The 25,006-nt window shown below is 47.2% G+C and overlaps 1 protein-coding gene across 1 annotated transcript in view; it reads right to left on the reverse strand.

Moving 5' to 3' along the window:
- The window catches only part of SF3A1 (splicing factor 3a subunit 1), a 429,521-nt gene that overhangs the window by 102,024 nt on the left and 302,491 nt on the right, over positions 1-25,006 (reverse strand). The window contains exon 13 of the mRNA XM_069619306.1: positions 13,828-13,976. Coding sequence (XP_069475407.1) covers positions 13,828-13,976 — 149 coding nt within the window. The remainder of the gene's footprint in view (positions 1-13,827; positions 13,977-25,006) is intronic.

A 25,006-nucleotide genomic window follows, 5' to 3' on the forward strand; every position in this document is an offset into this window, starting at 1 on the left:
ACTCCTACGGTGGCCCCGTTGACTGGTAGCTCCTCTTGATCTACCAAAAGAAGAGTAGTAGCGAAAGGAACCTCCCCTCCATTGCTGTCCCCTAGGACGAAAAGGCAGAGGTTGACGTACTGCAGCGCTCAAAGACTTTGCTGCAGCTTTTGAGGTCCGCAAACTCTCAAGGCTCTTGTCAGCCTTGCTGCCAAACAGATGAACACCATCAAAAGGCATGTTCAGAAGACGGGATTGCACATCTGGAGCAAACCCCAACTTCTGCAACCATGCAAACCTGCGTAACACGGTGTTCGCAGCCATGGACCGGCTGACACTATCTGCCGTGTCCAAACCTAATTGAAGGGATTCGCACATAGCATCCTTGCAGTCTTGCACGATGGCTAGAAAACCATCCTTTTCTTCCTCTTTGGGAATATGCTCAGCCGCCAGACGCACAGTTCCAAAGAGCGTGTGTAAATCTCGCTAAGGAGAAAGTAAAGTTGGCAGACTTCAACGCCATACCCCTAGCCGGAAATACCTTCTTTGCCCGACCATCAAAGTGCTGATCGTCCCTATCAGGAGGGATGGTAGGGTACGCAGCATGCTTCGAGGTGGCCATAGCCGCCTGCACCGCTAAACTCTCCGGAGTAGGGTGCGTCGATAAGTAGCAGGGGTTACTACTGGATGGGGGGTATTTCTTTGGAAGAGACTTATTAACTGCCAGTAGACTCTCCAGAGCAGTCAAAGCCACCACCACCCTCCTTTGCAAAGAAATGTTAAACGGCAACACCGGGTCAGTGGGCGGACCTTGATTCAGGATGTCCATCAAATCATCTTGAGCAAACTCAACAGGTGGAGCAGACCACCCCAAGTATTCTGTCACCCTTGACATGAGACGCCGATAGGAGAAATCCGCATGCGCCCCAGGCACAGGTCGGCCAAACTGCACCTCCGGAGAGGTGTCAAGGTCACTAGCGTCATGCAATGACAGAGTTCCTCCATCTGACTATGCCCAGACAAAAAGGTCATAAGGGACATCAGGAGGCACAGGCAATGCCATCTCCTCATCAGACAGTTCCTCAACCTCTGAAATATCCTGTAAAGGTTGGAAAAACCCCAATCTAGAAGGAGCAACAGAATAGGGCTCAAAAAGAGGCCTCATAGACTTACTGGCAGCCTTCCTCGGAGGTTCCACAGCCCTCAGAGGCACCTCCGTCAAATCCTCCACAAACGGCGGTGAGGGCGCCAAAGGAATCGGCGTCAACCGAGGTGGCGATGGCATCGAAGACTTCGATGACAGAGCCCCGAGTGTGTCCCTCGACGGACACGGCGTCAATGCGGCTATGGTGATCTCCCTTGTCCGAGCGGGACCTCGACGGCTCCCAATGATGGCGCTGCCCGCCCGGGCCTAAAAGGCGTGCGAGTGGTGGACCGAGCCCATTCCCTGCCAGCTCCTTTCGAAGGCGCGGCTGGAACTGTGCCTTGCGACTCGAAAAGTGCTAGCATCTGCTGGCGGAATGCATCCCATTCGGCCGCCGACGACGACTTGGTGGGACAGGTCAACCGTCTGGCGGAGTTGTCCTCTGACGGGGAAGGTGACTGGTGACAGTGCTTCCTAGAATGCCTCAACGAGGCAGAGGAATGGCAGGAACTACTCCTAGACCGAGACCCCCTGGATTTTCACCGACGCAGAGAGTCGCCCCTCAAGTCAACGGTCGAAAGCCCAGCGGACTTCGATTTATGGGGCTTAGACACCCTACCTACCTTCAATTTCCCCTTATGTTCCCGCAAGGCCTTAGACGTCAGGGACTGGCAATCCTTGCAGTCAGTGGCATGGCATTCGCCGAGGCACCAGAGGCAGATGTCATACGGGTCCGTGATGGACATCTTCAAACCGCAGTCCCGACATTTTTTAAAGCCTGACTTTGGGGTAGTAGAAGATGAAGACATCGTACACGAAGAAATAATCGAGCGTGCCGAGATTCTGAAGTAAACACGTTTGCAGAAAAAATGGAACTGAGGCTATGGGTGCCGTCCGTCCTATATATAACATCCGGTGACGTCGACCCCCGAGGGACAAACGATCGACGCAGGATGCCCTCTGTCGAAAATTTTCCGAAGCAGCACAGCTGTGGACATTACCTGTCATAGATGTGGAATACGTCGGTGGAAACAATCCCCTCGAAATGTTCTTTATGAAATCTGCATGAAGCTGACCAGTACAATGGGTGGAAAAAAAACACAATCTGAGGGACCTCGATGCGCGAGTCATCTTGGGGATACTACACATCACATTAGGGATAGTGTTACAAGCAAGCCCATGTCGACATCCTCTTTCGATTCTCGAAAGACAACATGCAATATTCTGCGGTTATCACTAGATGTCGGACTATGCACAGCATGCGATTCTAAGCAGATTAACAAACATCAGAAAGTTATTTACATTTTTGTGCTATATTTCGCAAGATCAAAAAAAAAAAAAAGAAAAAAAAAAGCAGAATTCCTGGCAGTCTAGTCAAACAGGGGTTTGAGGGCTCTGTGGAATACCCAGTATGACTGCTCTGCTCCTATTCCTATGGGGAGAGAGTTCAACTGCATTGCTGCTATGTAAGGAACGCTTCAGCCACCTGCTTTGGCTCACCTAACTTTGGGTAAGAGAAGATGGTGGGCATAGGATGACGTAGTAGGTCTGGAGGATTGGGTTTTAGATATTTTCTTGGAGAGGTAGGGGGCCGTATTTGAAAGTAATTCATGTGTGATAGACAAGGTTTTAAAAATAATGCGTTCTCCGATAGGTAGCCAATGAGCTGCTATTCTGGCTGCAGTGATCTGTGCTTTTTATTTATTTATTTATTTATTTTTGGGAATTTCAAGGGCTTCTCCAAGGACGTTATTTTGAGTAACTTGCAGTTTCTGCATGTTTCTGGCTGAGGTACCTATGAAGAGGACGTTACAATAGTCTAGCCTCGATCCAATGACAGCTCGGGCGATAGGCAGCTGTCTGTTAGGAAAGTTCTGGAGGCGTTTAGAAGTTTGGTGGTATAAGCTGCTGAGGAGGTGATTGCGCTAACTTGGCGAGTCATGGAGAGGGTAGCGTCAAGGTAGACTCCTAAGGTCTTTACTGACAGCGAGACAGGGATTAGGATGTTGTCCACCCGGAAGGCAGAATATTGTTAATTGAGGTTTTTTTAGTACTGCTAGGGGTCCAACCAGTGGGTTTTCGGTCTTGTCCCCATTGAGGTACAAACATTTTGCTGCCATCCAAGTTTGAATCGTAGAATGCATCATTGCGGGTGTGGAGTCCACCATATAATTTCCTGTGAGAGGAAAGCAAATTTGGGTGTCATGGCATAGTGTAGGCTGGCAAATGGGGGCTTGGTGAAGATGTTGTATAGCATGGGGGATATGCAAGAGCCTTGAGGTACACCGCATAGGATGGGGGCTGGCAGCACACTGTCGTTCTCAGAGAATACTCTCATTACTCTTCCTGCAAGAAAGGAGGCAATTCAAGACTTGGCAGGGGTTTGGGGGGGGGGGGGGGGAAATTGGCAGAGGTAGTGAGATGTTGCCACAAATTGTTATGGTCTTGACCGGTTCACATGAAACGTTGCTATGAATCTTTAAGAGAGTCGTGGGGTGTTCTAAAAAACCACCTTACACTATTGCTAGTAAAGGCTGGTCGACCAACAGAGCCTGTAGCTCCCTCACCCTTCATATTGAGGCAATTGCACAATGCCTTTGCAAGCAATTTTTTAGCAGCTTGAAAGGTGGCAACATTAGCCTTTGTAATAGAGTGCTGAAATCTGAGCTGGATAAGCCACTGGTGAATGTATCCTGTTAACTCCTTCCATTAACGTTTTTACCACCAGCATCTTGCACCACAAAACATTGTGCTGTGATGTTGTGCAAGCAGCTATTGCTGCAATGTCCACGTTTGGGGAGCTGACAACTAGGGTGGAGGCAAACCGCTGAAGCAAGAATGGCACCAAGCTCAATGATGTGCATCCGATTGGTTTAAAGCATGCATTTCGGATCAAATAATCATCTTTCATTTGTTGAAGTAACAGGTCAGCGTGTTTGGTTTGCCTTCCTCTCAGTGGTAGTACATACATCTGAGTGAGCTGCATCTGTCCAAATTCTAGACTTCAGGAGCCAGGCTGCCACATTCATGGACTGTGGATTCGTAAAGGATTATATACTGTTGTTGCTGTGTTAGCAGATTGTGCATTGGGTTGGGGTGCAGAAAATATTGGACACACGCACGCATACATATACTAACAAACAAAAACAGACAGGAAAAAATAAATAAGTATGTATGCTGAACATTTAATGTCAAATGATAATTGCATGTTTGTCATGATAAAGCCTTGCTTTTGAAACACATCAGTGGATGTTCATGTCATTGTTCCCTATAGTAAAAAGGGACTTCGAAAATGAATAGGCAGACCCTGGAGAGCCACCTGTGAACATTATTTAACTGTCACTGTGGTAATCTCCAGACTGCAGAGGAGAGATTTTTAGGGAGAATTTTCATTTCTGTGCTAATTCCGTTCAACCTTAGAGACCTCCAGCTCGTTTGCTGGCCCTTACGACTTTTTATTTTTAACTCTGGAGTGAGTGAGCCCTTTTTCTCAATCTCACCTGTGTTTTGACCTGATTTGGATTATGCGTTTCCTTTGTTTTTGGAGTCTGGCAAACTCCATAGGCATCTACTTTTTGTATGGTGACACACAGCACCTTCAATGCAGTGTCACAGAGAAATCCTTCAGATTCATAAGGTGTAAATACCTTTTCTTGGGTGAACTACTGTTGCCAAGACTAGTGAAGTGAAATTGTCTTTACTTACCTTTTCTGTTTGTAGGTCCAGCACATACCATCCTATGTGGAGTGCTGGGGGGTCACTTAGTATGTCCTTGGTCCACCTTTTCATGTAACATTTTTTGTTACCCTTACTACAGTTAATGACTGGTGGCAGTGGTTTAATTTTCCTACCATTGTGTGTTTTTACCACAGGCTGAATCCTCAGCTGCAGTATTGCACCCCTGGGTGCCCATTTTGTCAAAATGGCCACGGTTTTCTTTTTTTCGCCATTTCCTGTTTGCAACATCCTTCGAGATTTACTCTGCGTGCCAAACCCGGTTTGGTCCCTTTGTCAATTTTGTCTTTGGTGTGATTTATGGGTGAAGCCCGCCTCTGGCTCCAGTGTGTCTGGCAGGGCAGAAAGCGAGGGAGGTTCCCGAAACTCCCTTTGCTTAGTCTCCTTGGTTACAGGAATGCACCCAAAGATGATTGGCTAGCTGGCTGTCCTTGAGGACAGCCACCCTGCTATGTGAGTGACAGCTAGGCTGCAAATGAATGGGAGAAACTTGCATAAAAGGCGAGGTCTTTTGCAAAGAAGACAGTCTACCACTGGACGAAGGAACCAAAGAAGAAACAGGAAGAGAAGCTTGCTGCACCCTCCTGGACCATTAGTTTGCCCGGTGAAGCCCTGCTTCGGTGCTGAAGGTCCAATTTTCGTATCGACTAGAGAAGCCCGGAACGGACGATTTCTTCCCTTGGGTTGGTGAGACCAATTGACCACAAGGCGCACTTGACTGGAACTCCTCTCCCTACTGACTGTACCTCTTCGCTGCTGCTGGAACTGAGTACAAGGGGATGGGAACACCAGGAATGAGTGCATCATCTTTAAGCCGGACCCGAGCTCCAGGAAGCTCCTAAGGACTCCCGTGAAGCAGGACGACCCAAGCCTGAGCCGCCTCAACAGAGTTCTGCACCCCAGAAGCAAGGGGAGCCCACAAGGTGTCCAAGAACCGCAGTGGTGCTATTTGCCAGTAGCTGAAACTGTGAAGTGCCGCTGATCTGGAGTCCATTGCTGCTGCCGACCTTAAAACCTGTAGTGCAGGAGTTCCCAGACGTCCTCACTCTTGTCCCCACAACTGAGGCCCAGGAACAAGAGGATCTGCAGGATTACAACAGGAACAGAAGCCAGCTGGACCCTTTTCTTTAGACTCAAGGTACTGTGTAACTAGGGGTACTAACCTCTTGTGGTATGTAGCTTGCTTGCTCTCACTGGAGACTTGCATTGGCTGCCCTTTGCAGAGTTTCTTGCATCTTTGCTTTTCACAAACCTTCCAGCTTGTTGCCCAACAGTGATTATTTTCTACAAACTCTCTTTATAACATTGTGCAAGACTTTTGTGCTATATTCAAGAAGTGCCTCAGCTTCCCTAGACTTTGCTCAATTGATATTGGCTGTCCTAGCTCCCTGAAGACTCTTCTTACCCTCTGACTTTGTGTTCATCTGTCCCTCAAAAGGTCATACATAAATTACTTGTATAGCTGGGAAAGTGTTAACCTATATTTCATCGGGGGATTGTAAAGTGCTTACCTGTTTGGAGAAACTTGTTAACCTTTGTTTCCTTTCCTAACCTATTCCTTTTTCCACAACCTCAGTATTGCATTAAGTGTTAAAGTGATATATCAATGTCCACAGTGTCCTAGCAATTGAAGTCACCTCAGTGTGTAGGAGGTGCCTGTGTGTGACATCCCAAAGGGATATCTACTTAACTGAAAGAGTGTATTTTAGAAGTGTATTTTATTGTTGCATATTGCCCTTTCTAAAGAAGGCTTATTTTAAAACTGTTTAATAAATAATTATTTTAATAAGAAACCTTGAGTATAAGTGTTACTTGAATACCTGCAACTATGAGTCTATATGTTACACCTCTATAGCTCACATTGACCCCTCGAGCTAAGTCTGCCTGCACAGTTACTCTACCAACTTGTGTAGTACAGACTATACCAAAGGTTGGGTTCCCTATTGCCAAGAGGACAAGGCTGGTGTAGTCTTCCACAGGGTTACTACATACATTCTTGCCTAACACCCCAGAATCTACAAAGTGTACTAGTGATCTATAAATGCCATTACTGTCCTAGTTAGTGACGTCTCTGCATGGTGTAGGAAGTGTGCAAAAAGCATATCTACTAGCTCTGTGCTGATTCTGTAAAAGTATTTTAAAGTATATATGATTGTTACATACATAGCCCTTTTTAAAGAATGCTTATTTAAAAACTACTGTTAAATAAATAATTATTTACAACTACAAACCTTGAGTGCAAGTATTACTTGGCTACGTGTATTTGTGGATTTCATTGCTACCGCTCTACAGTTCACATTGGCCCTTCTTGAGATAAGCTTTGCTGCTCAGTCGCACTACCAACGTTTGCAGTACAGGCCTATACCAAAAGGTGGGTTACCAAATACCAAGAGTACAAGTGTTGTGTAGTCTCCCACAGGGTTACTACATCAATTATTGCCTAACACTGATGTTATGGAAACCCATATGCATCTCTTTCCATGAAATGTAACATTTTGATGCTATATATGGGATACATTACTCACCGTAATCGTATTTCTGATGCTTGTATCTGCTTAGATTCACATGCTGTGCATAGGCCGACATCTAGTGGAAGCTGCGGAGTATTACAGTTTGTTTTTCGAAAGTCGAAAATGGGCGTCGACACAGGCGTGCCAGTAATACTATCCCTAGGTGTGACGTCCACTGTACCCAAGATCCCTCACGCGTGTAGGATCCTCAGATTGTATTTTTTCTGACATGAGGAAGCATGAGGAGTAGCGTGAGTACAGATAATCCAAGCAGATAGACAGAAAGGTAAGACTACAAGCAATCATGCGCCTTCTCTCGGAGGGGAGGAAGGGTGGGTCGCATGTGAATCTAAGCAGATACAAGCATCAGAAATACGATTACGGTGAGTAATGTATCCCTTCTGAGGCTTGTGGAATCTGCTTAGATCACATGCTGTGCATAGATTAGCGAGCAGTACCAGAAGAAGGAGGTGGGATGTGAGAAGGGTCATGAGCAAACAGGTGTCTTAGAACCGCTTGTCCCACTTGTGTATCTGTCTTGGAATGAGTGTCAATGCAGTAATGCTGAGTAAATGTGTGAATAGAGCTCCAAGTAGCCGCTTTGCAAATGGTGTCGAGGGGAACATTTGCAATGAAAGCCAGAGTGGCACCAATGCCTCTAGTAGAGTGGGCCCTTGGCGTAAAAGGCAGAGTCTTTTCAGAAAGAGAGTAACACAGCTGTATACAGTTGATAATCCACTTCGAGATAGCGCCCTTAGAGACGCGATCCCCCTCTCTGCCTGTAGCTACGGAGACAAACAGTTGATCTGTTTTCCTTAGCGGTCTGGTCTTATTTACATAGTATAGGACCGCCCTACGCACATCTAGGGTGTGTAGTTTCACCTCAGCCGAGCTTTGCGGGTTCTGGAAGAAAGTCGGAAGCTCGATGGACTGGTTTACATGGAACTTGGATATGAATTTAGGTGAGAACCTAGGGTGTGTGCGTAAAACCAGTTTGTCCTTGTGGATAGTAAAGAAAGGATCCTGCACTGACAGAGCCTGAATTTCACTGACCCTTCTTATGGAGGTAATGGCTACTAAGAAGGCCGTTTTATAAGTCAGGTGTTTGAGACTACTTTTATGCATGGGTTCGAATGGGGGTCCCATGAGCTTAGCTAGCACCACGTTGAGGTCCCATCCTGGCGGTGGGTTCGAAATAGGAGGGTGAAGTCTCTTTACTCCTTCCATGAAGGCTTTAACCACTGGTACTTTCCACCACGAGACCTTGTTATGGGATGTGGTGTAAGCCGAGAGGGCTGCCAGGTGTACTTTCAGCGAGTTAAAAACCAACCCTGCATCCAGCAGGTGGAGCATGTATGTCACAACGTTGGAAGGAGTGCAATCAACCGGGTTGATTTGTTTATTCTGGCACCAGATAACAAATCTTTTCCACTTATCAAAGTAACAGTGCCTTGTATTTGGTTTCCTGGACTCCTTTAGAATGTCCATACACCTCTGTGGTAATTTGAGATGTCCAAACTCTATGACTTCAGGAGCCATGCTGCTAGGTTCATAGAGTTGGGTTCCTGATGCACTGTTTGACCCTGTTGCTGGGACAGTAGGTTGTACCAGGCTGGGAGTCTGATGGGTTCGCACACCGCCATCCTGCGTAGGTGTGGAAACCATGGTTGTCTCGCCCACATGGGAGCAACTAGGATGAGCGTCATCGATTCCCTGTTCATCTTGTACACCACCTTCCTGATGAGAGGAGTTGGTGGAAAAGCGTACGCAAACATCCCTGACCAGTTCATCCACAGGGCATTCCCTTGGGAGTCCGGCTGGGGGAACCTGGATGCAAATCCTGGGCATTGTTTGTTTTCGCTTGTGGCGAATAGGTCTATAGTGGGGAAACCCCACTGAGAGAAGAGATCTTCTACTACGTCTCTGTGAAGGACCCATTCGTGTTCTTCTGGGAGGGAGTCTCTGCTTAGAGCATCCGCTAGGGAATTGAGCTCCCCTGGAACATGTTGCGATGACAGGAAGATGTTCCGTCTGAGTGCCCATATCCATATTTTCTGGGCAAGCTTGGACAGATTTGGCGAACGAGTCCCCCCTTGCTTGTTCAGGTAGAACATGGCTGTCGTGCTGTCCGTCCTGATCTGCACCGACAAGTTCAGTAGATGGGGCTCGAACGCCCTTAGCGCTCGGAATACTGCCAGAAGCTCTAGCATATTGATGTGGTTCTTGGCTACTGAGTGAGACCAGAGACCCTGAGCTGTGTGGTGGAGATGGTGAGCTCCCCACCCAGTCAGGCATGCATCTGTAGTCACCACGGCTTGTACTTCGGGATCGTAAAAGGGTTTCCCCCTTGCGAGATTCTCTCTTGTCCACCAGTGTAGGCTCTGTACGAGTGTTGGCGAAACGACCACTAGATCGTCCCAATGACCACTTGCCTGAGACCACTGTTTCGCCAACCATTCCTGCATGGGACGCATGCGCAGACGCGCGTGGGGGACCAGGTAAATGCATGACGCCATCATGCCCAGTAACCGCATAGCTTTGCGTACTGTTATCTGTTGACCTGACTGATAATGCGGAATTTGCAGAAGTATATTCCGAATTCTCTCTTCCGAAGGGAAGGTCAATCCTTTCTGAGTATCTAGGATAGCTCCTAGAAACTGTTTTGAGGTGCTTGGCACCAGACTTGACTTTTTCTCGTTGATGGAGAAGCCTAATTTGTGGAGGAGGTCGATAGTCCTTTGAATGTTTGACCTGCAAATTCCTGGGGTTTCCCCCGTTATGAGCCAGTCGTCCAGATAAGGGTACACCGGGATTGCTTCCCTGCGTAGGTGTGCAGCCGCCACCGCCAGTACCTTGGTGAATACCCTTGGTGCTGAAGCTATCCCGAAGGGCAGTACCTTGAATTGGTAGTGGCGACTGTCCACCTTGAAGCGCAAGTACTTTCTGTGCGCTGGGAGCATGGAAATATGAAAATAAGCATCTTTCATATCCAAGGTTGCCATGTAATCCCCCTTTTTTAGGAGGGGGATTACCTCTTGTAGCGTGGTCATACGGAATTTTTGGGGCTTGACATACTTGTTGGCAGGCCGTAAGTCCAATACTGGGCGCATTGTCAAATCTTTCTTTGGCACAAGGAAGTAAGTTGAATAGATACCCTTGTTTACCTGGTGTCCTGGGACGAGTTCTATCGCGTCCTTTTCTAGCAGAATGGCGATCTCCTCGAGAAGGATCTTTTGATGCTCTAGGGAGTGCACTCTTTGTCGTGGAGGATGATTCCGGGGACGCTGCAGTAGTTCTATACAATATCCTGCGGATACTGTTGACAGCACCCATCTGTCTGAGGTGATCCCTTCCCAAGCCTGGGTGAAGGTGGAAATGCGTCCCCCTACTGGGGTTGCGTGGCAAGGGACCCTGAACTGAGCGTCACTGTTTTGGTGGAGGCGTGCCACCTCCCTTGTTGGGGCTGCCTCTGCCTCTTCCACGACCTCTTTTGTTACCCCTGCCGTAACTCTGGGTAGACTGCTGGTTGTTATTCCATTGTGTACCTTGTCCCTGGGCATAGTTGCCTCTTTGTGAATTTTGGCCGCGTGGGCGACGAAAATTATTGTTCCCCCTCTGGTTAGGGGGTTTGTTGGTAAGCTGGCCAAGGGATTTGAGAGTCTCATATTCATCTTTGGCATTTTTAAGTGCGTCTTCGACCGCTTTCCCAAACAATAGGTCGGGTTCCACTGGCTTGTCTATTAAAGAAGCCTGGGTTTCTGTCTTGAATCCCGACTGCCGTAACCACGCATGTCTCTTGATAACAGTACCTTCTGCTATCAATCTCCCTGCGTTGTCAGCGGCGTCGAAAGTTGCTTTTAAAATGCAACCAGACACGGCTCTCCCCTCTGCTGAGATCCGAGCCAGCTGGCCCTTAAACGGTTCTGGAGCAGAGGCAATGAGCGCCGCGACTTCTTCCCATTGATGGCAATTGTAACTAGCCAACAGGGTGGTGGAATTCGCAATCCTTGCTTGGTAGGCGGACGTTGAGGCTACCTTTCTGCCAAACCCGTAAAGTTTTTTGCTCTCCTTATCGGGAGGAGCTTCTGATGAAGATAAGGGCGTGCCAGCCCTTTTTCTAGTGTTGGTCACCACTAGGGAATCTGGTTTAAGATGTCCCCTTATATACAGAGGGTCAGACTGGGCTGCCCGGAAAATCTTTTCAATTCTGGGGTTGACAGCTCTGGTGAGGTTAGGATTCACCAGGGAAGGATCTATTCTTCGTTGGATGGATTTGAGGATAGGGATGGTCTGAGCGACCGGTCTTCTCTCTCCTACAAACTCCTCCGCGAAGTCCCTTTCCTCCTGTACACCGTGGGTGTCGATGTGGAAGTGTTCCGCTGCTCGAGCGAGAACCTCGTTGAGGAGGGGCTGGTTATCAACTGGAGAGTCAGTAACTGGGGTTTCGCTTTGTACTGGGGAATCTACTCTGTAAATTTCCTGCTCATCTTCTCCCTCCTCCAGGTCCTCATCCTCTGCATAGTAATCTGTCCCGGTTAGTTCTTCCATAATTTCAAACTCCTGGTCCTCTTCAGGGAAAGCTTGTCCCTGGTAACTGGGGAGTGGAGTAGAATATGGAGTGGAGTAAGGCTGAACCTCGAAGGGTTCAGGTCTTTCGACCCGGGGCTTTTTACTTAGCGGGATAGGATCGGAGGAGCCTGAGGGTGTGGCCCCTTGAGGGTTATATGAAAGAAAGTGTTCTGGGTTCTTATCATAAAAATCAGCCAAGGAAGACATCCTAGACATAACCCTGTCTATGTCTTCACTGGACCATTCCCTGGAACAGGGTATTACTTTAGCAGGAGATGATTTATGGGACTTTTCAAGGGTAGACTTGTGTTTACTTGTCTGCCTAGGGTGAGAGGATGGCTTTACAGGGGTGGAAGGCTGTGCTTTCCGCTGTTTCCCCCCCTCCCCGTGCGTGGAAAAATGTTTTCCCTGTCCCTTGGAGGCACCAGAGATTTTCGACGCCTGGCGCCGAGGGTCTGGAGAGGTATCTGTGTGCTTCGGGCGTGGGGCCTCACTGGTGTTAACCGCGGTCTCGGTATCTTGGAGCGCGGCCTGGGGGTGGAAGTCGTCCTCGTCTCCCGACGATCGAACTTCCGTTAATGTGTGTAGCGAGGCACTCTTGGCAAGAGTGGATGATTGCCTTGCGTCGTGAGGTGATCTCGATCGAGAGCGCCCAGAGGACACCGAGTCGGACCGTTCTTTTTGTGCCTCTTTCCGGGAAGTCGACGTCGTCGAGGTCCGGTTGGTCTTAGTGTGTTTAGTGTGTGTTAGGTGTGTAGCGCTTGCGTCGCCGGGGGTCTTCCCCATAGCCGCCCTGCCGGACGACCTTCCGAGGTCGGGGACCTGCGCTTGCCGGCTGTCTTTCGACGCCATAATGCCCTCGCCGTCCGAAAGTACAGCGTCGCTGCCATCGCTGAAGGCGCCCTCCGCTGCCATGGCCTCCTGCCTGGCGTGGTGGGCCCAATGCCTTGTCGAACGGTCCTTAAGTGTCTTAGGTTTAAACCTACTACACGCTCTGCAGTTCGCTTCGGGGTGATCCCTCGGCAAGCAGAGATTGCACGTGGCCTGCCTGTCGACCCAAGGGTACTTGCGATTGCACTTGGGGCAGAATTGAAAAGGGGTACCCTCCATACGCACCTTAAGGCAGCGGGCTGCTAAGTGTAGGAATATATACTATATATCAAGAGTGAAGAGTATGTACCACCCCCCACTCTCCCTACTTGTAAGGGCCGAGGCCAGCGGCCTACTAGGCCCGGGCCGAGGCCAGCGGCCTTCCGAGGCCCAGATCCGTCGTGCAGCAGTCGACGGTCGATGACTTCTCCAGCCGTCGTCGAGGTTGGGGGTCGACGTTGGGGTGGGGAAGGGAATGAATAAGAATTATAATTATAATAACAGCAAAGTATGGCTAAGGCCAGGGAACTCCGCAAGATACTTCCGACCAGTATGGCGGAAAAAAACAATCTGAGGATCCTACACGCGTGAGGGATCTTGGGTACAGTGGACGTCACACTAGGGATAGTATTACTGGCACGCCTGTGTCGACGCCCATTTTCGACTTTCGAAAAACAAACTGTAATACTCCGCAGCTTCCACTAGATGTCGGCCTATGCACAGCATGTGATCTAAGCAGATTCCACAAGCCTCAGAAATATATATATATATATACACATATATGAATACACACAAGCAATGGTGAGTGTGAATGTAAGGAGTGAGAAAGGTTGAATCTAGTTTTTAAGCAAAGGATGAATTCCTAAACCACTTTTTGTGTGTGAAATTGTATTAACTGATATAGTTAACTTTCCATAACTAATACATTTAAAACTTAAAGAAAGGATGAAAACAGATGTGCAACTTTAAACACCCCAAAATATGCGCTACAGTTTCCTTCCAGAAGCTTCCCCCACACACCTTATTTCTACGTAGGAACTCTTCCTCTGGCATCAGGTTGTCCTCGGTCTTCATTTTTTTAGATGAAGGCTCTTCTTCCATAGGAGGCGGTGGGTGTACCTGCTGCATTTGTGGACTGGGAACAGGAGCAGGGGGGGCAGGAACAAACGCTGGGTGGAAAAACAGACAATTTTGACAATGGAGCACCGTCCAATGAAAAGAAAAGTTCATCCTACTTAACACAAGAGACCAGCCATCCATCATAATCTGAAAACCACCTAAACTGTTTCATAGAATTTTTGACAAGATGAGCCAGAAACTTTCCAGGTCAATTTTTGGATCCCTAGGCCTTTGGGCTTTTACAGCGAGTAAGCTATCTGGCAGAACTGAAAGTCTGAAGTGGCACCTTTGCTTGTTTGGCTGGGATAATAGGCAAGGAAAAAGTCTGCACCTCTTGTGCTGCTATGCCATCAAAGACAATGCAAATTGGAGGACCTGCTGTTCCATGGCCCAAAGCCCTGTACATCTTCCCGCACAAAGGAAGGCACTATGTAGCTGTTAGGGAGTGTTCATTTCTGTGCAAATTCCCTTCAACCTTCGAGACCACCCCCAGCTCGTTTGCTGGACTTCGAGCTTGTGATTTTCTACTCCTGAGTGGGACCTTTTGCACACTCCTGTATTTTTCCTGACTAGGATTTTTGTGCTTTACTGCTTTTTACATTGTAACACACAGCACCTTAAGTGCAATGGCACTAAGAAGTCCCTTGGACTTCTCAATGTTTAATTACATTTTCTTGGGTGAACTACCGTTCCCAAGAATAGTAAGATGGTCCCAGTCTTACTTACCTTTTTCTTTGTGGGACCAGCACACACCACCCTATGTGGGGGGTTACTTAGTAATTTCCTATCCGACTTCTCATGTGACATTTTTTGTCACACTAACTTACTTTAAATGGCTGGTGGCCGTGGTTTAGTTTTACTACCAGTGTGCATTTTTACCGCAGGCTGAACCCTTAGCTGCAGTACAGCACCCATGGGTGACCATTTTCCCAAAATGCTCCTCTCCACCCCCATCTTCTTTTTTTGCCATTTTCTGTTTCTTCGTTCCTTCTCGGCTTTGACTTAGTTGAAACAGGTTTGAGTCCTTTGTGCGTTTTTGCCTTTAGCGCGCTTAAGCACTGAAGCCTGCCTAGGCTCCAGTGTGTCTGGAAAGGCAGGAAGTGAGGGAGGGTCCCGAAACATCCCTGTCCTTTGTCTCTAGGTGTGCCTGAGTGAAACCAGTCCCGATTGGCTGCCTGCCTGTCAGCCACCCTGCTGTGTGTTTGACAGCACAGGCTGTGAATGAAAAAAAAGAAAAAATTATAATCGCAAAAAAAGTGAGCTTTTTGGGACTAGAGGCAGTCAACCACTGGAGAATAACATGCCAAGAAGACGACATGACGAGACGCCAGCAGCACCTCCTGGACCACGAAGTGCCCGATGAACCCGTGCTGACCCCGATGTTCAAATCGACTGGGATGACACGTACGGGGCGACTTGCTCCCTTAGGCTGGTGGGACCAACTAGCCGCAAGACAAGCTTCCATTTGGCGCAACCCCCGAATTGCTGTGTCTCCCTAGAGCTGCAGAAGCCCAATGCCAGGGGTCCTGTAACCATTGACGAGTGCATCGTCTTATGAAGTCCGAATCCGCCCAAATCTTCCCGGGCTCCGAATCCGTCCAAATCTTCCTGGGCATCCAGAGGAACCTATTGAAGCAGGAAATCTTGATCCAGAGTCCTCTCACCATAGTCCAGGACCAAGGGAGCAAGTGTCTTCCAACCAGAGTTTTTCGTTCTTCATTGATGCTGAGATAAAGGGGCAAAAACACCAAAGAGACTCTGAAACAAAGGAAATCTATTGCCGGAGTCCCTCTCCCGAGTACTGCCGCAGGAGCCCATCAGACGTCCTCCCTTTTGTCACCACGACCAAGGTCCAGGAACAAGGGTCTGCCCAGCTGTAGCAGGGAGGAATGCAGCTGGAAATAATTTCTTCTAATCACAGGTACTGTGGGGCTCGGGGGTATTCACCTTTTCACTATAAGTTGTTGTGCTTCCTATCTTGCGAAGTGCTTTTTGCAGTTGATCTCAACTCACCTGCACTGGCCTTGTGCGCTCTACAATATAGCTCACTTGAGTTACGGTGATTTCTTCTGAACTTACTAACTTTGTCAAGACTTTATCTAAGAAGAAGTGCATTAGAACTATTAACTTTGTTCATTGACTTTGGCTGTCCTGGCTCGCTAAAGGCACTCCTCTCAATCTATTGGCTTTGGCAGCACTTGTTCCCTCGTAGGTTATAATTGTTGACACTATTATTGCTGGGATAAAAGCCTATCCGACTCCCTTTGGGAGATTGTAATTGTTTTACAAACTGTTGAAAGTATGTTCTAAATTTTATTCTAATCTTCCTTCTGTTAGGGAGAATTCTAATTTATGTGGCAATTCCCTTCAACCTTAGAGACCCCCAGCTCTTTTGCTGGATTTAGGACTTTGAGTGAGCAAGACCTTTTTCTTGCTCTCTGTGTTTATACCAGATTTGCATGTTGTGTTGTCACTGTTTTTGGAGTCTGACAAATTCCATAGGCATCTGCTTTTTTATGGTGACAAAGCACCTTCCGTGCAGTGTAGCAGAGAAATCCTTTTAGATTTATCATAAGGTTTAACTACCTTTTCTTATGTGAACTACAGTTCCCAAGAATAGTAAAGTGAAAGTGACTTTACTTACTGTTTCTCTTTGTAAGTCCAGCACACCCAATCTTAAGTTGGAGTGCTGGTGGGCAGGGGGGGGGGGTAACGGGTTTACTAGTAGCCACTTATCCTACTGTCTCATGTAACCTTTTTATGTTACCCTGACTACTTTAAAATGGCGGCTGCAGTGGTTTACTTTTTCCTACCATTTTGCTTTTCTACCGCAGGCTGAACCCTCAGCTGCAGTACAGCACCCATGGGTGACCATTTTTGTCAAAACGGCCCAGTCTTAATTTTTCGCCATTTTCCGTTTGTGATGCCTTTCTTGGATTTTTCTCTGTGCGTTGACAGATTTGAGCCCTGTTTATCTTGCCATTGGCGGGCTTAAGTCCTGAATCCCACCCCTAGCTCCAGTGTGTTTGGAAGGACAGTATGTGAGGGAGGGTCCCGAAACTCCCCTGTCCTTTGTCTCTATGAATGCCTGAATGAAACTAGTCCCGATTAGCTGGCTGGCTGTCCTTGCAGGGCAGCCACCCTGCTGTGCGATTAACAGCCTAGTATGTGCATAAATGGAAGAAACCTGCTTACAAGGCGATGGTTTTGGGACTACAGGCAGAGTCGACCACTGGGAAACACCCGAAGAAACCGTGAACAAAGTTTGCTGCAACCTCCTGGGCCTTGGAATTGCCCGGTGAAGCTATGCTGCTGTGCTGAACTCCTTTTTCACCCCGACAGAGAAGTACCGGACGGAAACAACTTCTCCCCTTAGGTTAGTGGGACCAACTAACCACGAGACAAACTCCACTGGACCACCATCCCAGACTTGTGACTCTCCATTGCCTCGGAATCCCAATGCCAGGGGTCGAGTGTCTGTAGTAGAGTGCAACAACTTCTGCGGAACAAATGTGTCTAGAAGCTCCAGGAGACTCCTAAAAAACACTCCAGAAGCAGGACCTCCAGATCCAGAGTCCCCTCACCAGAGTGCAGGACCGAGGGAGCCAAGAGTCCAACCGGTGTCCAAGATCCGTAACAGTGCCATTTGCTAAGCGCTGAAACCACAAAGTGCAGCTGAACCGAAAAGAGCCAGTAGCTGCCAACGACCTTCCAAGTACCGCCGCAAGAGCCCTCCAGACGTCCTCCCTCTTGTCCCCATGGCTGAGGCCCAGGAACAAGGGTCTGCACTGCTGTAGCAAGACCAAATCCAGCTGGACCACTCTTCTTATTGCCTTTTAGCCACAACCTTCTCAGTTGAGAATTGCACCTTTTAGAGTGGATTTCAACTCTCTTTTCAAAGGCTTACCAGCTTGTGACCCTACAAATGATTTTTCAAGAGACTAGTTTTGTGCAACATTTTGATCTAAGAAATCCAACAGATCCACAGACTGTGTCCCAAATTACTTGGCTATCCTGGCTCCCTGAAGACGCTTCTAGTCCATTGATTTTGAAACTGTTTCTCCCTCGTAGGCGGTAGATTGTTGTATAGTGTTACTGCTGGGAAAGTCTTATCTAGATTTCATTGGAAGATTTAGTTGTCTGCACATATACTGCAAAACTGTCTAACCATATTCCTTTCTTAACCTTTCCTTTCTGCAACCTCAGATCCTGCAAAGTTTACTAGTGTGATATATAAATGCCATTACTGTCCTTGTGATTGAAGTCACCTCAGGATGTAGGAATTGTGTAAGAAGCATATGCAAAGATTTCTCGCTAACTTGTTTTGACTCTGTAAAGTCATTTTAAAGTATATTTACCTTGTTACAACAAATTGCCTTTTTAAAGAACGCTTATTTAAAAATTGGTGTTAATTAAATAAATCATTATTTATAACTGAAACCTTGAGTGCAAGTGTTACTTGGCTACTTGTATTTACAGATTTCATTTGTACAGCTCACAAATACCCCTCTTGAGATAGGCCTGGCTGCTCAGTCACACTACCAACTTGTGTAGTATGGACTGATACCAAAAGGTGGGTTACCTAATACCAAGCAGATAAGTGTTGTGTAGTCTCACACAGTGTGACTGCACTGATTCATACCCAACGCCTTCCTTAAACAACTCAATAACAGAATCGGTAACAAAAACGTGCAATACTGACCTTTACTGAAGTCACTCCATGTGCTGGAACATGTGATAGCATAAGAAAAGTCTTAACTAGCTTGTATTCTCCTTTAAAAACTGAATCCTAACTTTGAATGTTACTAGTAGATAACGCTTTTTAAAGCATGCTTATGTAAACCTTGTGTATATTATAAATAAATATTTATATTTAACTTCAAGTGTGTAAGTGTTACTTGGATACTTGAACTACAGCTCACATTACCCCTCTTAAACTAAGCGTGGCTGCTCAGTCAAACTACCAACGTGTGTAGTACAGGCCTATATTAAAAGGTGGGTTACCTAATACCATGCCAATAAATCTTGTGTAGTCCCACACCAGTTGGACTGCGCTAATTCTTACCCAACAGTAATGAACTCCTCAGAATGTTAAAATGCTTCCTGTATATTACAACCGATTACTACTTTACAACTAAAAATCCACCCAGACAAGTAAGGGGATTGCCACTCAAACTTCACACCACCCAACAGGAGAGGCTCGATTACAAATGTAAGTAACATATTTATGTTTACTACTTCACAATATATCTAGCCATGACAAGAAGTGCATGGCCCACAAAGCGAGTAACACAGTGTGGCACCTCTGTGCAAGGGCTCTCATATTTTGTTATTAATCCCAGTCTGCTCTCCCCAACTTCTTCACTTGTGAGGCCTAATATGGTATGTGTCTGGTTAGTAGCAGGTTTACTGAAATTATGGTTTAGGATACAGGCTGAAGCCTGTATCCTACCAAGTGGCTCACTAAAGTGTAGTGTACTTTCAGCAGTCCTTTGATACATGATATGGCATTTATAACGCGCCTATACACAAGTGTTTCAAGGCGTGACGAGACAGTGTAGGTGGAACAGAGAGAAGACGGAGACAATGATTTTACTAGGCCCGGTGACATGAGATCGCGCAAGTGCAGGAGGAAAGGGGGGAAATTGTGGGGGGGGGGGCGAGAGGGCAGTGCAGTACATAGGATAGACAGTAAAATAAATAAAACTAACTAAAAAGAGCAGCCAGCTGGTGGCAAGTGCAAGGGTAAGTGCAGACATTAGTTGTCAAGTTCTGGTAGGGGGCTGTAGGGATACAGAAACAGCCCCCGAGTGCAAGGGTTGCCAGGGAGGGGCAGTGCAGGTGTGCAACTGGCGGGGAGGGGACCTGGGCCCGAGATCAGAGGGTAGCCTGGTAACCATTGCAGTACAGTTTCAGTTTCAGCCAGGCGATCAGCAGGGGAGAGGAGGAGAGAAAGCCGTTATAAATGCCATATCATATATCAAAGCAAAAGCAAAGAGGAAGGTCTTGAGGCGCTTACGGAACCGGAGAGGGTTCTCCTCAAATTTCAGAGAGGCAGGGAGGCTGTTCCAGAGGGAAGCCCCAGCCAAAGACAGATATACCACCAACTCGTTGCTTGGAGAAGCGACTGACTGTTGGAGGTGGATGAGCAAAGAGCTTGAGAAGGAAGATATTTAGGAACAGAGAATTGAAGGTATTGAGGCCCCAGAAGGCCTTGTGGACAGACAATGCAGAGGGTTTTGAACTTAATCCTCGCCACCACTGGGAGCCAGTGCAGAGATTTCAGTCCTCGAGAGATGCGATCCCTGGGCTTGATGCCACGGATAAGTCTTGCAGTCGTGTTTTGGATGAGTTGCAGAGGGCAGGCAGATTTAGAAAGAGGCTGTTGCAGTAGTCCAGCCCATAGAGAACGAGAGCTCTGGAGACAGTGAGCTTCTGGGGAAAAGAAGTGGAAATTAAGAATACCTCTGAGGAGGTGCAGCTGGTAATGTGACTTCTTAGAGATGTCCGAGATGTGAGGGGAGAAGGAGAGTGTGGAGTCGAAGATGATCCTGAGGTTTTTAGCCTCACAGGTGGGAGCAGGAAGATGGCCAAGAGAGGCCGGCCAGAGTGACAGGAAAGGAAGGAGCCAAGAGTGTGTCAGTGCAAGCTGTTAGGGAGATATTTCAGTTTATGTGCCAATTCCCTTTAACCTGAGACACCCCTACCACATTTGCTTGACTCCTGACTTTTTGGATTTTAATCTCCTGAGTGGAACTGTTACTGGGATTTTGGATTCTTACTGTTTAATGGAGTTTGTTAAACTCCATAGGCATCTGCTTTTTGCTTAGTGACACACAGCACCCTCTGTGCACTGTCACAGAGGAGTTCCTTTGGACTTCTCAATATTTAAATACATTTTCTTGTGAGAACTACAGTTCCCAATAATAGTAAGATAAAAGTTATCTTACTTATCTTTTGATGGTTCAGCACACACCACCTTATGTGGGGTGCTGGGGGGTTGCATAGCAACTCCTTATCCCACTTCTCATGTAACTCTTTGCTACACTGACGAACTTAAATGGCTGGTGGCAGTGATTACTTGTTACTACCTTTTGTGCAGGTTACTGGCAGGCTGAATTCTCAGCTGCATTACAGCACCCATGGGTGACCGGTTTCTCAGAATGGCCCGTCTTTCTTTTTTCACCATTTTCCGTTTCTCAGTTCCTTCTGGGCTTTTAGTCTATCCTTTATAATACATTTGAGTCCTTTGTGAGTTTTTCCTTTGGCATGCTTCAGTCCTGAAGCCCGCCCAGGTCCAGTGTTTCTGGGAAGGCAGGAAGTGAGGGAGGAGACCGAAACTTCACTGGCCTTTGAAGTTGAAACCAGTTCTAACTCGGCAGCTGGCTGTCCTTGAGGACAGCCACCCCGCAGGTGATAGACAGCTCCATGACTGTGAATGAATGGGATCCTGCATAAAAGGCAAGGGTTTTGGGACTACAGAGGCGACCACGGGCACAAGGAATCCAAAGCAGAAGACTAGCAGAGACGCCAGCAGCACCTTCCAGAACCGCAAAAGCACCAGTGAATCTTTGAAGCTCTGCTGACCCCATTTTCACATCGACAGAAGACCCACTAAGGACTGACTTCCTTCCTTCCTTCGGCTGGTGGGACCAACTAGCCTTAAGACCTTCGTTTTGAGCCATCCCGCGAGTTGCTGTGACTTTCCTGAGCTGCAGAATCCCAGATACACAAGGTACCTTGACCATTATCGAGTGCATCGTCTTCAAAGATCGAACTCGGCTGAAACTTTGCAGGCATCTGTATGGACCTCCAGAGGCAGGATTTCACCAAACGTCGCCTTACCAGAGTTCAGGACTGAGTAATCGAGGAGAATCAGACTGGCAATATTCCTTTCTTCTTGGCACTAAGAAAAAGGCACCAAAACCACTGGAGTGAGCTGAATCCATTGCTGCCGACACCCTCTCCAGCGTGCTGCTGCAGAAGCCCGCCAGTGGGCCCCCGTTGCGTCACCACGACCAAGGAGCAGGAATCAGGGTCTGCAACGCTCCACCTAGAAAGAAGCCAGCTACAATTTCTTCTTCACCCTTCAAGGTACTGTGAGGCTTGGGTTGTAATTACCTTGTGCCATTTTCGGTGCTTCCTAGCTTGGGAAGTGCGGTTTTCTTCAACTGAGATTTGACTTCAACTCCTTTGTGCAGGCCTTGCAGCTTGTGCAGCATCAGGTAGGCTCCCCTTGAGCTCCTGTGTTTCTTCAAGAACCACTGACTGGTTAACTAACTTGCCCTCTGAAGATCATCAGAAATGGAACTGTCCATCTGACTTTGGCTGTCCTTTTTTCCCCAAAGGTCCATCTTCTTGATCCTACTGGCTTTGTCAGTGCTGGTTCCTCCATAGGATTTATTTGTGAACATTTTTATTGCTAGGAAACATAATGCCTATACCACTATGGGACAGTATACTAACAGTTGCTAAAGGGTGTTCTGCCTAACTCTGAAACTTTCCCTCCCATCTCAATTTTGTAAAGGTGATATATATATTAGAGTTGATACTGACCTTAATTGACGTCACTCTGTGTGCTGGATATGTAAAGCACAGAAAAAGGTACTCACCTGCATTATTGTTTCTTATATAATTTGATTCCATTTCACGGTTCCTAGGGATATCATTGGCATCCAAAGCATCGAATGCAAATGCCTAAAAAAAAATAAATGCATCAAATAAATGCATTTCTCTCCCCAACCCCTGTTTTTTACCCTTAAAACCCATTTTAATTTTAAAAAAAACCTTTACATACAAAAATAATGCATTTTTTCGATGCATTTATTTGAGGCTTTTGCATTCGATGCCATGTATTCGGGGGAATCACTGTATACCCATTCCACATTGAATATTGTCAGTTGCTCATTTTAGATTGCTGGTGTGCCTCGTGTATATATAAATAAATATGACAATGCATTACTTTCCGTAAAAGCATTTCTGATGGTTGTATCTGCTTAGATTCACAGGTCCGACATCCAGTGGTCACTGCGGAGTATTGCATTTTGTTTTTCATAGTCGAAAAGGGGACGTCGACAAGGTGTGTCTGTAACACTACCCCTATAGTGACGTGCGTTGTACCCACAATCCCTCACATGTCGAGGTCCCTCTGTTTGTATTTGTTCTGCCCTGAGGGAGCCTTCTATACGTGAGTGAGTACAGAAAAGAGAGAGAGATGTAGAAAGATGTATATGTTCCTTCCATCCGAGCGGGGAGGAAGGGTGGGCGCATGTGAATCTAAGCAGATGCAACCATCAGAAATGCTTTTACGGTAAGTAATGCATTGTCTTCTGATGTTTGTTAATCTGCTTAGAATCACATGCTGTGCATAGACTAGCGAGCAGTACCCGGAGTTGGCGGTGGGTTATGAGAAGGAACAGTAGAGAAAAGATGTCTTAATACTGCCTGTCCCACCTGGGAGTCAGATCTAGAGTGTGCATCTAGACAGTAGTGTTTTGTAAAGGTGTGCACAGAACTCCAGGTAGCCGCTTTGCAGATGGACTCAAGGGGAACATTTGCAATGAATGCTATGGATGTCCCAGTGCCTCGAGTAGAATGTGCTCTTGGCTTGAAGGGTAGTTCTCTCTTAGCAAGAGAGAAACAGAGAGTGATGCATTGAACAATTCATCTAGATATAGTGGACTTTGAGACTGCATCTCCTTCTCTTCCTGCTGCCACCGAGACAAAGAACTGATTAGTCTTTCTCAGTGGCCTGGTTCTTTCCATGTAGAACATGACAGCTCTGAAGTACATCCAGTGTATACAGACTTTTTTCTCCCAAGTTGGAAGGGTTTTGAAAGAACGTTGGTAGTTCTATTGACTGGTTTACGTGGAATTTCGAGATGAATTTCGGTGCAAACCTTGGGTGTGTGCGTAGAACCACCTTATCCTTGTGAACTGTTACGAAGGGGTCTAGAACAGAAAGAGCCTGTAGTTCACTTACTCTCCTAATGGAGGTGATAGCTATTAGAAAAGCAGTCTTAAGAGTGAGGTCCTTAAGAGTTGCCTTGTGCATGGGTTCAAATGGCGAGCCCATGAGTTTGGTAAGTACCACATTTAAGTCCCATCCGGGAGCTGGGTTAGCTATCGGAGGGTGTATTCTCTTTATCCCTTCCATGAAGGCCTTGATAACTGGGATCTTCCACCACGACACTAAGTTGGGAAGTGGTGTATGCAGAAAGTGCCGCCAGGTGGACTTTAATGGAATTGAACACTAGACCTGAATCCAATAAATGGGTCAGGTACAGAACAATTTGTGTGGGAGAGCACAACCGGGTTGATGCTCTTTCCTCTACACCAGATGACAAATCTTCTCCACTTGCTAGAATAGCAGTGGCGAGTATTAGGTTTTCTGGCTTCCCTGAGGATGTCCATACATCTCTGTGGGAGTTGTAGATGTCCAAATTCTATGATCTCAGGAGCCAGGCTGCTAAATTCATGTTCTGAGGGCATGGATGCAGTGTCCTGCCCTTGTCCTGTGACAGCATGTTGTGTGGGCAGGGAAGTTTCACTGGGGGAGATGGAGACATCTCCATCAAGTGAGCGAACCATGGCTGCCGGGCCCACAACGGGGCCACTAGTATCATGGTGACTTGTTCCTGGTGCATCTTGTGCACAACTCTGTTGAGAAGGGGACTGGGGGAAAAGTGTAAACAAATTTCCCTGACCATTGAATCGACAGACCGTTGGACTGGTTCTGGGGGTACCTGGAGGCGTAACTTTGGCATTGTGAGTTCTCCAGAGTTGCGAACAGGTCTATTTCGGGGAATCCCCATTGCGTGAAGACGTCTAAGACGATGTGTTCGTGCAATCGCCATTCGTACTCTTCGGGCAGGGGGCAGTCTCTGCTGAGTTTGTCTGCTAGCAGATTGAGTTCCCCTGGTACGTGTTGTGACAGTAGGAACATGTTGTGTCTGAGAGCCCACTTCCATATATTCTGGGACAGCTTGGACAGTCCTGGAGTGTGTGCCCCCCTGCTTGTTGATGTAGTACATGGCTGTGGTGCTGTCTGTAAGGACCATCACTGTCTTCCCTTGTAGGT

The sequence above is a fragment of the Ambystoma mexicanum genome, chromosome 10 (genome assembly GCF_040938575.1).
Source record: "Ambystoma mexicanum isolate Mex_15411 chromosome 10, UKY_AmexF1_1, whole genome shotgun sequence".
Classification (NCBI taxonomy): Eukaryota; Metazoa; Chordata; class Amphibia; order Caudata; family Ambystomatidae; genus Ambystoma; species Ambystoma mexicanum.